The following is a 13657-nucleotide window of genomic DNA, read 5'->3' as shown; positions in this document are numbered from 1 at the left end:
GAGAGCTTTGAATTCAACTGGGAACAAAGTCCTTCCTCAGAGTTGAAACCTGATTCAAATCCCATACAGTTCAAGGTTAAGACACTGCTCATGAGTGATACTGACCTGTGATGCATAAGGTAACAAAACCACTAAAAATCACACTTTGACTCAACTCAATCACTTTTCAGAAACCATGAAATCAAGTCACTTCATCACATGATGAATGCCAGATCATTCTGTTTCAATTCCAGCCTGGTCTGTGAAGCTGATGTCTTGTATTTCTGTGGTACCAAGCTGGGGTTTCACAGTCCTTGTATGACTTATGAACATATTTTCCCTTATTCCTGATCAATATTTTCATATTTGACTATCCTTATAGTACATGCCTCAATATACATGCAGGGCTTAATCACAGCACACCAAATATTTGATTCAAGTGATAAATTCTAAAGGCTGTTTTTAGTGCAAAACATTTCAGTGGGCCACATCTTTTATGACCTGGATTACTACAGATGCTCATTTTTGTGGGTTGTGCCAGAGACTCTGAATGTATTGCATTATGTATCTGTTAAAAGTACTGAAAACCCAGCACAGAATGGATGGAGAAGTCATTAGAGGTGAGACTCACCTCAATCTCATTTAGATATGTACAATGTAAGTTTCTCACCTTCTGAAGTTGGCTTCCTTTTTAGACAGCGGAGAGTGACATTGTCGAGGGTGTCTGCTGCAGGCCACCTCGGCTGGAAGAACAAGTGGATGGGGCTTATATAGACAGCTCAAAGCAGCCTCCTGTGTGCCATGCCCAGTCCCCCCACGGGACTTCAACCACCCCAATATCTGCTGGAGGAGCTACACAGCAGGGCTGTTTCTGGAGAAACAAACCAGAGGTGCTACCTGGAGCTAGGCATGTCGGAGATCCCAAACCCCTACAAGGGACAGTGCCAGTTGCTCCAAAGCAACTGAAAGAGCCTGGACTGCAGCAATCTCCTCCTCAGCTGCAGTTCCATGGCCAGAGTTGTGCTATTTTCAGCTCTAAATCCCCACATTTTTTCTCATCAGCCTTGACACCTTGGCTCCTACCAGGCCAAAACCATCCTGGCTCTGCCACAGTCTCGTGCCCTGGCCGAGTGGGTCCCTGAGTGGGTCCCACTCGAGGCTCTGGGCCCCAGTGGGCTTAAGGAGAGACCAACTCATCTCCACACCACTCAGGGTGGTGGCTGCTGCTGACCGCAGGTACGAAATGTCGTGGAAGGGAGCGCTCGGCCCCTGACAGAGCAGAGGAGGGGACGGGGGCCCGCAGCCCCCCCCCAGGTCTGAAGGGAGAGCCGGGCGGGTCGCCCTGCGGGGTTGCTGTGGCCGGACCCCGGAGCAGGACAGCAGCTGGTGGCGGACCAAGCCCGTCCGTGCCTGCGGGGCTGCCCCGGTGGCCAGGGGCAGCGGGGCAGGACGGCGGGGCCGTGCCTAGTGCGGGACCGGCCAGCTCCCCGGCGCTGAGCGCTCGCCTCCTCCGTGAGAGCCTAAAATGTTCCTGGCATGCGAGGCCAGGGGAGATGCAGTGAGCAGCGGGGCACTTTTCCAACAGCTCCTCCGCCGAGAGAGCCAGTGGCACGGCGCGGCTCCGCTAGCCCGTCGCTCTCCTCAGCTTCCTCGAGCAGCCCGACCGCCATGCAGCGAGGCAGGGTAAGGGACTGCGGGCCGGGGACCGGGCAGGGCGGCCCGGGGGGGGAGCGCCCCGACCCCCGGGCCGGGGGACTCGGAGCACTGCGGGTGGCGGGGGGCGCGCCCGGTCCCAGCCCCGCTGACGGCGGCGTCGTTGCAGGTGCGGACGGCGCTGGCGGCGCTGCTGTGCGCGGCGCTGCTCCCGCTCCGCCCGGAGGCTGTCAAGGCGCCCAAGCGGCCGGCGCGGACCCGGACCTGCGGCGAACGACCCGAGGAGCTGCTGGAGCAGCTGTACGGGCGGCTGGCAGCGGGCATGCTCAGCGCCTTCCACCACACCCTGCAGCCCGAGCCGCCGGGCCGCCAGCACAACGCCAGCTGCCCCGCCGGGAGCCGGCCGGCCGCCGACAAGAGGTTCCGGCTCCCCGTCAACCTGCGCAGCGCCTCGCCGTGGGCCTACAGGTGACTCTGGGGCACCGGGGGGGAGGAGGGGGCTCCAGCCGCGTCGAGGGGAGAAGCGGTGCCGCGGTCCCGGCGAGCTGAAGAGAGCCCGTTCCGCTGTGTGGGACCCCCCGTGCCTCGCCTGCCCGGGGCTTTCCCCGCGCCGTGCCCGGAGTCTGGCGCAGAAGGTGCCAGTTCTGAGGGGTAACTTGGTGCACCGAGCAGCAGCTGGATGGAACGGTGTTACAGTAGGCTTCTAAATAGGCAGATATGAGGTAAATATGTAAAAACATATGTGTGAGGAATATGTCTAATGGGCAGAAAGAGAAATGAAAAACGAATGAGGTGGAGCAAGCTGTGAGATGGAGCTCACACACCCCCACTTGCGTGGGAGCACAGACCACCCCTCAAAAAGTCACTTCGGCAAATAGTCGTATGTGAAGTTCACTCAGAGGGCCCTCGGCAAAGGGCCACCACCAATAAAGCCCCTCCTGACTCTGTCACATCCCCAAAGGGGCTCAGATGCTTTCCCTGAGATGTGACTTCCGACACTGTGCTGGTTTTTAAAACGTGTCCGAGTGCAGTGTGTGTTCTGGTTACGTACCAGCAGAGCCATATCTTCACTAACACGCCAAGGGCTTGCTGTCCAGTTTGCTGTACAAGCACAGGCAAGGAACGAGTACTGCAATTTTCTACATCTGTGTTTGCAAACACCCCCCCACCCCCCCCCCACCCCCCCCCCCCCCCGAGGTGGAACAGGGGCTGACAGACTATTTTTAAGGGGACATAAAAATAACTAAGTAAATGTGTTGTTAGGCTGGTTAATACACAAAACAAGGGTCTGCACTTCTGTAGGGAATGATGGAAAGGCTTGGCAACCACTGATCTAGAACACTAAAACCAACGTGTGATCACATTCTCACTATCAAGTCCTCTGGTAGTTTTGTCTGAATAACACTGACAGAGTTGGGTTCTCTGTTTTTGGCTTTCAGTAAACACACTGCAGACAACAGCAAGCTAAAATATGCAGCAGACAACAGGAAGCTAAAATTTGCACAAACTTAAAAGGAACTGACTTTCTTGCTACTTTCTCTATATTATCCTTCATATATACCTTGATGCAGTTACTGTGTATTCAGCAAACTTAAATATCTCCTTGTTAGCGATCTCCAATAAACATTTATTTTGTGGCATGGTTTTTGCCTGCTTTTAGTCTAAGAAGTAATCCTACTGAAAGAAAAAATGGTTTATTTGCTCAATAAGCCTTTCATAAACAAAGTATTTTTAGAAATAGTATTTTTAGTAATACATTTTCTCTAAGCAGACTGAGGATTTTTTAAGCTACCTAAGTGTGCAAAAAGCAAGTACGATGAACAGAACAACTACCATGAGGCTCGGGTATTTTTTGCATTGGTTTTGCCAACTACTCGTGCTATCAGAAAATTGTTCTCCTGATCTGAAAACAGTGCCTTCCATGCTTACATCTCGTTGGGCAGGTATTTATTTTTTCTTGGAGCTCTGTATAGACTTACTTCTGAACAGAAAACCAGCTGCTATGTGGGGCCTCGCTTACAAAAAGTTTATTAAGAAACTGTAAATCCACTGTACTTTTCACCAGAATGTTTTCAAACAGTCCACTAACCCTTCAAATACAAGTAACTTGATGACATCTCCAAGCTAGAAATTTTAAAAGATAGTGAAAAAAAGGTATTACAGTGTCAAAGGCAGAATCTAAAATTATATTTAGGGGAAAAATTGTTTCTCTAGGGTGCAGAGGCCTGAGTACACTGTACAGTTAACAGATCTCATTTACAGCTTTTTTTCTTGATCCCATTTTTACTGTATCATTAGTGTGCAATGAGACAGCAACAGACATTGCAAGATGTGTAATGGAAGTGTAAAATATAAAATTGCTCATTATGAACACTAAATGCACATTTGCTATTACAACCTACTATTTCATAGATTTTGAAGCCATATAAAAGCATTATGAAGATCTGGTCTGATCTGTGGTGTCCAGCCAATTACCCTGGAAGCAAGTTCCCAAATCCCCTTAGAGCTACTGCGTGTCTTTAAAAAGGACATGCAACTCTCCGTTAAGGATTCCAAGTAATGGCACATTACATCTTGTCAGTGGCTAACCAATTCCACTTACATGATCCCAACAATTTCTTCTCCACGTCAGGGGTGTTATTCTGAAAAACTGCATACAGCTGTCTCCTAACACAGAACTTTCTTGACAAGCCTACTTACGTTTAATTCTTTTAATCTTTCCTCATGAGCTGCTCCCCTTCGCTCATCTTGCCAAGATCCGTTGCTGTCTCTTGAACTGCCTTTGAACCAGTGGAGTTGTTCTAGTAGTGAATGCCCAGAAATGAATTCACTGTAGGCAGTCCCCCCTTGTACACCCTGATAGGACACCCCTCAAAGCATGAATTTGACTATTTGAAACTTGCATCAAGATTCCTGCCCTGTTTCAGTGTGTCTCACAGACATCCTGCTCTCCAACTTCTTTTCTGCCCCTAAAGAGTTACAGTGCAATTGATTTCTGCTCTGTGCACAAAGGGTCTTTCTTCTTTTTGACTTGAATTTTAATGTCTGAGATATCTCCTGCTGTTTCTCTGTCTTCATTGGTGTTGCAGCAGTTCCCATTGTTACCATCTGCAGATTTCATTAACGTACTGTTTATACTCCATATTCCAGGTCATTAATAATAAAGATATTAAGTCTGGCTCTACTTACCTTCCCCTGCATATCTCCCTAGGCACCTGCTCCCAGCTGTTTAACGCGGTTTCTTGTAATTCTTCTGCTCACACGACCATTCAGTTCAACTGATTTTTTTCATATCAGCATTTGTGAGAAAGAATCAAATATATTACTTAGAGATCTGTGTATAACATTCACCCTACTGCATCGCATATATCCAAGCTTGTCATTCTATTCAGCGTGGAAGAATTAGGCTTGATTGGCTCAAAGTACAGATAATCCTTATGTGGCTTCTTTCCTTGTCTTTGTTCCGTGCTTACTATTTATTTCCTATTACTTGGTCTTTAATTTGGTTATACAAAAATAAAGATTTACATCATTTTTGGCTTACTACAACCCAGAGATACAGGAGTTGCATGTGGATTGCACCACAGATCCATCTGGTCCACAATCCTGCTGCTGGCAGCAACCAACGGTTGGTATTTCAGGCAAAAGTTAGAGGAACAATATTAGTTCATCTGCCTGATACTGAAATTCCATCCTGATGGCTACAGGAGATCAGTATATAACTCAGAGCACAAAGTTTAATCGCACAAATCGCTCTTCACCCTGCAGAGCTATAAAGAGACAGCAGAGTTCCCTGAAACCTGTTGAGTGGAGTGAAATCTTGAGCATACTGGGTTTGCTCAGCATGTCAGGAAGTTGGTCTAAGAATTACCCATTTTTTTTAAAAAATAGACCCAGCGGCAGAAGCTCTGCGGTGAAATCATCAAGCCAGGAAATCATCAGGCTGACTGTGTGCCAGTTTGTGACATCTATCCAGGAGTTGCCTGGATAGATACTGGTTGTTTAGTAGTATTACATGGACAGTGAATGAAATCCAGAAAGCCTGCTTGTACAAGGAGGTACTGGCAAGGGCCGTGGTGCTTGGCTATTGCTATGCTTCACAGTTGCTTCATGAGAATTAGTGATATGGGTTGTCTTACCACCTATAGATCCCTGCTGACAGCACAGGTTGGGTATTGCTTGTTAAAATTTAGAGAAACTATAAGCATGGTGAATATTTACCAATGCAGGCTCAGCTCCAGAGATGCACGCACAAGTTGCTCATGGATAAGAGCCATTATAAAAAGGATTAATTTTAAATGTGTGCCTGTTTGTAGGCTGTGACCATAAAGCTCAGAGTAATGGTTGAAAAATGTGATCCCACTGAAGTCAACAGCGCATTTACAGGTAGTGTTGATTTGTGATTCCATTCATGGTGCTGCAGAGCACAGGTGCCATTTGATAATCAGCTGTACACACCAGCTCTATTTTTATTCTCTGTTGTCTTAAGGTTATAATACGATTCATAGCTAGTTTGTGGGAATACATTCAGAGTCTTCCACGTGAATTTAGCAAAAATTCTTTATGCGTATTCAAGAAGCCATTCCTGTTTCTGAATTTCCAAATCTCATGGCTTCTGTGTCCGTCTCTGGGGCCTAATCCTGCAGTTGCCAAGGATTCATTTACAGAGATTGAACTTTTATTGTCAGTGTTGATCTGATCATGAAATCCCATGTTAGCTAGTCCCTCTCTCAGACATTGCCCAGCTTGTTTTTTCTGCTTTTCAGAAACCAGTTTCAGTTTGTAAGCATCCTTGGTTTAGTGCTCATCTACATAAAATATTTATAAAAGTAATACAGGCAAGTCTTTTTTTTCCTGGTAAAAGCCAAGCTTGTCTGCAGTGCTTTTGAAAAAAGTCATACAAGAGGGCTTTCCTTTAAATAATACTCCAATGATTTTCAAGAATCTTATCCAAGACATTTTCCAGGATTTAACATTAGCATGTGGCACAGTGTGCATATCCCAAAGATGCAGCCGAGGGAAAGAATACAAGGGGACGCAGAACTGCCATCCTTTTTATTTGAGTACATATTCATACAGCTCTTCAGAAAATCACTGTTAGCACTAGGCTATTTTATGCAAGCACTTATTGCCTGTATATAAAACAAACTAAGCATAATGTGAACAAAAGAACACCTGCTATAGAGAAATAGATGCCTTGCCAAGAGGGAAAAAAAGTTGTTAGCTCTTAATCCTGTAAGTATTTCAGACTGCAAAGTAAAGGGATGATGATCAGCTTGTTAGACTTCTGATATCATCCAGCTGTTAGTCTAGTGCTAAGAGTGATTTTCTGAGGAGTCAGCTGTATCTGCCTGCCCCAGCACAGCATCTGACTCACTGGATTTAGAAGCTTGGAAACTATGAAGTGATAATATTATTAAAAATACTACATATGAAAGTAGCAGTTCAGGACAAGACAGATTAAGTCTTTGCAAGAGTTTTACTTCTGACAGAAACTTTTCTCTTGAGTTTCCAGGCTTAGTACGTAAATGGCAGGAAGTTTGTTTTTCACTGGGAGCTCTCAAAGCACTCGTAGGGTCGTAAGGAAAAGCAGCCTAGAACTAGTCACACTTCATTAGCAGTTCCAGTTCAGTACAAACCTGCTTCTTGTTCCAGCAGATCGAAACACAGCAGCCCAGCATAGCTCACTGCTCCTGTCATTTGTAAATCGGGAGCACTGGCTAGGCAGAGTAAGCTTTACATATCAGTAACCTGAGTTCGCAGGACAAGGGCAACCCTCATCGAAATGGCTGGGCCATCTGGTTTGCAGCAGTGGCCGCAGCAAATGACACGAGGATGCAGGGGATGCTTGGGTGCCAGAGGAAAGTTGCACTTCTCCAGTCCTCCACCACTCCTCCCAGCTGCTTCTGTTGTGTTCACTCCAGTTGGGTGCATCTTTCACTACATATAGGAAAGAGTTAGTGGGAACTTGGAGCATATGTTTTATCCAGTTAATTAACCTGATCAAACATGTTTGCTCTGTTCTAGGGGAAGACATAAAAACATGACTTGTAGTGCTTGGAATAATGGCAATCGTAGAATGCTACAATGGTTTGGGTTGGAAGGGACATCAAAGATCATCTAGTTCCAACCCCCTGCCATGGGCAGGGACACCCTCCACTAGACCAGGTTGCCCAAAGCCCCATCCAGCCTGGCCCTTGAACACTTCCAGGGAGGGGCATCCACAGCTTCTCTGGGCAACCTGTTCCAGTGCCTCACCACCCTCACTGTAAAAATGTTTTCCTTACCTCTAATCTAAATCGACCCTCCTTCAGCTTAAACCCATTACCCCTTGTCTTGTCACTACACTCCCTGATAAACAGTCCCTCACCATCTTTCCTGTAGGCCCCTTCAGGTACTGGAAGGCCGCAATTAGATCTCCCCAGAGCCTTCTCTTCTCCAGGCTGAACAACCCCAACTGCATCAAACTATAGTAGCTGAGGCTGTGGTCATTATATGCACAGAGTGATTATGTTCAGTACATGCAAACAGAGGAAGCACGTCACACAATTGTATTTATATGGCTGGGTTACTGGTGTTTGTTAGTGGTTCAGGCCCAAATCAGTCTGGGTTGCCTAGAAAGATGAAAATGAGGTTTTAGTTATATGGCCTTTCTTAGTGGCTTTGAGATGAAGATACAGAACCTTGGATATGGCTTCAAAGTTTAGTGACATTTGAGTTCAGCGTTTAATCTCAGGAGGCATTACTTAGAGCCTTCAGCCTTAAAGTTCTGGCCTGGAGGCAAACCCACATCTATATTTTGGATCCATCTTTGGGTTTGGATCCTCTCTGACTCCTTCCAATCCTTACATGATGGAGTAGAGGTATCTACATCAAACTTACCAATACAAGATATTTTTTTTTATGGAAAGCAGAAGACCACACCACATCATCCTTCCAAGAAAACCTCATTTATACCTGACTTTTGCCATATGGGAATTTGGAGGGGGGAAGTTTGTTGTAGACCATGATTCCAGTGACAGTGTTCTCTTGTTATTGGTGAAAACTCATGTTTGCATCCAGAAGCATGTTCACGCTTTCCAGTAACATCATAAACCAGGTGCTAGAGATAATATAGTAGAGGAAATACCAATGACTTGACATATGGTGTGTTTAACAATCCACCACTGAAATTATTCACACTTGAGTTTGAAATGGGAATGTATCACAGGAGAAAAGTCTGTATTCCACTTTCTTCCCTTCTGCTGGCTACCAGACATTTTATTTCACGTTGATGTGAGATCCTGTAACATGAAGGTATTTCCTGGGGAAAGTAAGCAAGTATAAATGGGACAGAGAAGCTTTGCAAAAAATATCTGCGACATTACAGATGTCTGGCTATGAGAAAACTGGTCAGAGTTTTCTGTGAGGAAAACAAATTCCTTAAAAAGACAAGAATCCAGATTATATGACCATTGCGAAACAAACAAACAAGTCTCTTCTCTTTGATGACAGGATAATCAAGTTTGAGTTTGGCTGAAGCTGTGATTCCAGATTTGTTCCAGATTTGTTTTAACCTGATAAACTGGTGTTACTTCTGAAAAGGGCAGCCCCCTTCTGCCCTATCTACAGCTGCTTGTTTCTGTAGGGCTTTGTGTATATGTGGACCAAAATCCAGATTTTGATGAGATTACTTGTCTGTTGGCTGAATTCCCCCATCCATCCTGTGACCAGAAGAACATTAGCATCATCCCAGGGGTGGAGGCGAGAGGGACAGCTGGGGTGCCTGTGTTGGCAAGTGCAGCTTTTGTTGACTAGAAGTGACTGTGTAATCACAGCTCAAGGCAGATTTGCAGTGTCTCTTCTGCAGCTGAAACCTCTTCTCATCTCAGAGACCGCCTGAAAAGAGAAAAGGCTAATGCTTTGATACTCAAGGAGGTGCTACAACCCCTGACGGGGTTCTGGGAAACACAATCTAGGAATCACTTTAAGTCCATTGTGTTTTTCAAAATTGGTTATTCTGAAAAATGCTGTGGGAAGTTTGTATCACTCCATAAATAATTATATTAATGATAGGTACTTAACTTACTCATTTTTCTAATGTAATTGCCCCACTTGATCTACTCTGTGGTGATCCTATGTTGATCCCAAATAGAGGATGGTTTAAAACCGAGTGCAAGAAGTTTTACTGGTTTTGCAGCACTTCCCATCACAGTAAAAATTTCAGGCTTGAACATTCTCTTTCATATCAAATCTTTGACTGTTACTCAGGTTTTTTTAGCCAAAGCTGCTGTAATTTCCCAGCCAAACATGGGAAATGATTGATTTAGTTTGCAAGAAAAAAATGGTCCACTTCAGTGTTAGGAAAACTTCGAAGAAAAGAGGCGGTGAAATACTGCAACAGAGCATCTTGGCAGGCTGGAGAATGGCTCTGAAGGTTTTTAGAACAGGCTGGACAAACAGGGGCAAATACCTCTGAGTTTGCCTGATGGGGACATTTGGACTAGGTCACCTCCCAATGTGTCTTCACACTCTCTGTGTGCCTGTAGGATACTTCTGCTGTGCACCATGTGTAGGTCTAACCATCTACTGTGTGAAAGGAGGCGCAGGGGGAAAGGGCAGGAAAGGGGTTTCTGTTTGCTGACAGGTAAGTGCTTCTGATAGTGCCCTCAGGGTCAGCATCCTCCCAAAGCAGGGACTGGCTCTGGGGAAGGAGCACCGAGGGGTGGCTGGTGGTGCTTCTGGGCTGAATGCTGCTCCAGCCAACGAGAGCTGTCGTCCCTCTCCAGCTGGACAGTGCAACCACTGCTGAAGCAGGGCTAGTTCTGTGACTGTGTGAGAGCAGAAGGTGATCTGGAGGAAGCTTTTAGAGGTACAAAGAGGACAGCTGGCGAGGGGTTAAACATATTAAAAAATCCCCTTTTTCTGGAGGTGCAAACATCTAGAATAATGACACACAGTTGTAATAATGTATAAGTTACAGCTAAGCCCAGCAATTGCTTCGAGTATAAGCGAGAAGAACGGGTAAAGAACAAAGCAACAAATACATCACCACCACAATAAGCAGCATGGCTACACACTCTAGTACGTGTACTCCGCTGTGTACTTAGTCTTTTATTTCACAAAACAAGCAGAATGTATCAGCTTTTACTCTCTTTGCCGAAAACAATGGCTATAGGCCAGCCAGGATCTGTATGACTTGAGACCATAGTATCACATATTTGTTTCTGCATCCAGCAACATCCAGAGAGGAATGTTGGAGCTTGGACTTTGTTGGTCCAAGCTGTACTTAGGTTACAATCTTTCCAGCTCCTGCTAATCAGGAATTTCCAGAGACAGGGTATTAATAAACAAAAAGAAAGGTTCAAACAACAAACTGTAAGAGAACATAAAATAGAAGCTATACTCTTGAAGCTTTGGGGTAATGCTTTATTTCAAACTGTAGCAGGAGTGGGCAGAAAAAACATTAACTTTGCAGTTTATCTCAGTGTGGGCATGCAAACATTACTCGTCTCTGGAAGAGACAGTGGAGGTGAATTAGAGAAAGAAATACAGACTTCTGCTTTCAAGAGGAGGGTAACATTATAACCTCAAGTACACTAGGAAGCAGAAACTATTGCAGAAATAGTAGTATAATTTAATTCTATTTAAATTATAAATTTTTAAAATATCATGTCATGGCTTCAACAATAATAATGTCAACAAGGATTTGTACCAGTTTTTGAAGAATTCAAGGCAGATCAAAAGTTTGGAAATGTCCCAGTGTCCTTTTTAATGCTCTTTTTACCCATTCAGTCCAAAATGCAAAACTTACTCTGCTTCAACCTCTGAATCTCACATTTTAGAAAGCCAGTCATACTTCAGTGTGCACTGTAGGACCTGATCAGTTCTATAAGTTGTTCATCTTTTTTCTTTACACTTTACAAATAAGAAGCCAAACAGCAACAGCTACAGCTATTTTTCCTGGCAAAGAAAACAAAAGCAGTATATAAATGTTTACAGTCAAATCGCATTATAATAATGTTTTCCAGATGAATATATCTATTTTTAGAGATACTAATGAATCTTTATTATTTGCTTCCCTATAGAATTTCATATGATCCCACAAGATATCCTAAATACATTCCTGAAGCATATTGTCTGTGCAAAGGCTGCCTCATGGGGATCTTTGGCGAGGAGAATTTTCACTTCCGCAGCACTCCTGTGTACATGCCAACAGTCATCCTCCGTCGCACGTCGTCGTGTGCTGGGGGCCGTTACGTCTACACAGAAGATTACGTCACTATCCCAGTGGGCTGCACTTGTGTACCTGAGCAAGAAAAAGAGGCTGAAAGTGTAAATTCCAGCATAGATAAGCAAGAAATGAAGTTGCTGGTAAGCCAGAACAAGCCGTCATCAGAATGAAGAATATATAAAGAATCACATTACAGTATTGGCTTCACATCATCATTTCACCACCTCAGGAAACTGCACCACAGCAGCAAACACATCAACTTACCCTCTTTTTCTACTTACAGTTATTTCAGTTATAAGATGGAAAGTTTTGACCAGTCGCTCAGATCATTAGAGGTGACAATTCATATTAAGAACTTCTTTAGTTCATGTAAGTATTTGTTGCAAATTCCAGTGTAGCTTTTTTTTTTCCTTAGAGCAGAACATTTTATCCTTGCTTATTCACAGTAAATTTTAGAAGATGATGCAACTGTAAGACATGCTAGATATTACTATAGCAGGCTACTGGTTGTAGATATTTTAAAGGAGTCTCTTATACTCTACTTTTAAATACTCTTATATAAAAATCATGTAGCTGCCATACATGTGCCAAATCAGCAGTTAGAAGGATAATTTCTCAGGCTGGAAGAGCCTTCCTTTATATTGCATATCTCAACTCCAAGCAGTGTTATGGCTGTTACATCTTTGGCTATTTATACACTACAGTGAAGAAACCTTTGCTGAGTTTGTCATTTGTGAAACAATATTCTACGAGTTTGCTATTTTCAAACTCGCCAAATTGCTAAGGGTACAAAAGTGTTGAGAAAAAGCATGCTAGAATATTGTAAAACTTTTCTGATGTGGACTAAATTTAATTGCACAGAAAATACCAATTAGAAAAAACACAGATTGGGTCCCAAGAATTCTGTATTAGATTTCATTCGTCACTAACTGTTCCTTATGACAAAACTGTATTCTGTACAGTTGAAAGGACAAAACCTTTTCCATGTTAGGAGGGGAGATTCCCCATTAAAAAGATAAGTACAAAGGGTAGGCTTCATCTCAGGTACACTGCAGATGAGTAAACAGGCTAGGTCTTAACTTATAGATGCTACAGAGGTCATTGAGGTCAGTCCCAGCCAAGCCAAACATGTTAAATCCAACTGATTTATAGAGTTAGTGTTACTTATTTTCCCCTATGCTACATGTAACAGACAATCACCTGTAGAAGATGGTAGTCTGTGGAAGAGCAGCCTTCCATCTTTGCAGCTTACAGGAACTTGATGGCAAGCCCTAACGAGAAACCCTAGATGCAAAACAATTTGCATTACCAGAATAAAGGACTGAAGGTTGACTCAGTCTAGTGAATGAGAATCAAGAGTAACCAGGCATGTCTCGTGCGACCATAACTCCTCAGGGGGGCCACAATCACCAAAGTTGGTAAGCAGAACAGCAGAGAATATCTTTTACAGTTGAAGGATCATGACTGCAGTATCATTACAAAAAAGAATAAACACCATATGCAGCAATGTATTTGCTACATCAAGAATCTCAAAATTGGGCTTAATTCATAGCAGAGAAAGTCCCTATGCTACACAAACTCACACTCCTTTGGAGTGTCATTGGATGAAGAATGGAAAGATAATGAGCTAAACAGAATTAACAAGTTAAATAGAGAATGAAAGTCATATGAAAACTCCTTGTTGTGGTGCATAATTATTGACTCAGTCTAGTATAACAGTATTTTTATAGTGCAATCTGTATAGCTTCTTACAAAGCCTAAAACAACTTTAAGAACTCCAGAAACCAATAAAAGATTCCCATCACAATGTCA

The 13657-nt window shown here is 44.0% G+C and overlaps 1 protein-coding gene across 1 annotated transcript; it reads left to right on the top strand.

Annotated features, from left to right (window-relative positions):
- The first annotated feature begins 1446 nt into the window (after positions 1 to 1446).
- On the top strand, positions 1447 to 13657 carry IL17D (interleukin 17D). Its single transcript, XM_075742194.1, has 3 exons — positions 1447 to 1662; positions 1802 to 2100; positions 11700 to 13657. The coding sequence occupies exons 1-3, from the start codon at positions 1516 to 1518 to the stop codon at positions 12013 to 12015; spliced, it is 762 nt and encodes a 253-aa protein (XP_075598309.1). The 5' UTR covers positions 1447 to 1515; the 3' UTR covers positions 12016 to 13657.

Source organism: Balearica regulorum, chromosome 1 (assembly GCF_011004875.1).
Source record: "Balearica regulorum gibbericeps isolate bBalReg1 chromosome 1, bBalReg1.pri, whole genome shotgun sequence".
Classification (NCBI taxonomy): Eukaryota; Metazoa; Chordata; class Aves; order Gruiformes; family Gruidae; genus Balearica; species Balearica regulorum.
Note: the sequence above shows the minus strand (reverse complement) of the source record. Positions and strands in the feature narration are given on the sequence as shown.

Coding starts and splice junctions, on each gene's coding strand:
- IL17D (XM_075742194.1), top strand. CDS start 1,516: ATGCGAGGCCAGGGGAGATGCAGTGAGCAGCGGGGCACTTTTCCAACA. Junction 1,663..1,801: donor CCGCCATGCAGCGAGGCAGG/GTAAGGGACTGC, acceptor GCGTCGTTGCAG/GTGCGGACGGCGCTGGCGGC. Junction 2,101..11,699: donor GCCTCGCCGTGGGCCTACAG/GTGACTCTGGGG, acceptor GCTTCCCTATAG/AATTTCATATGATCCCACAA.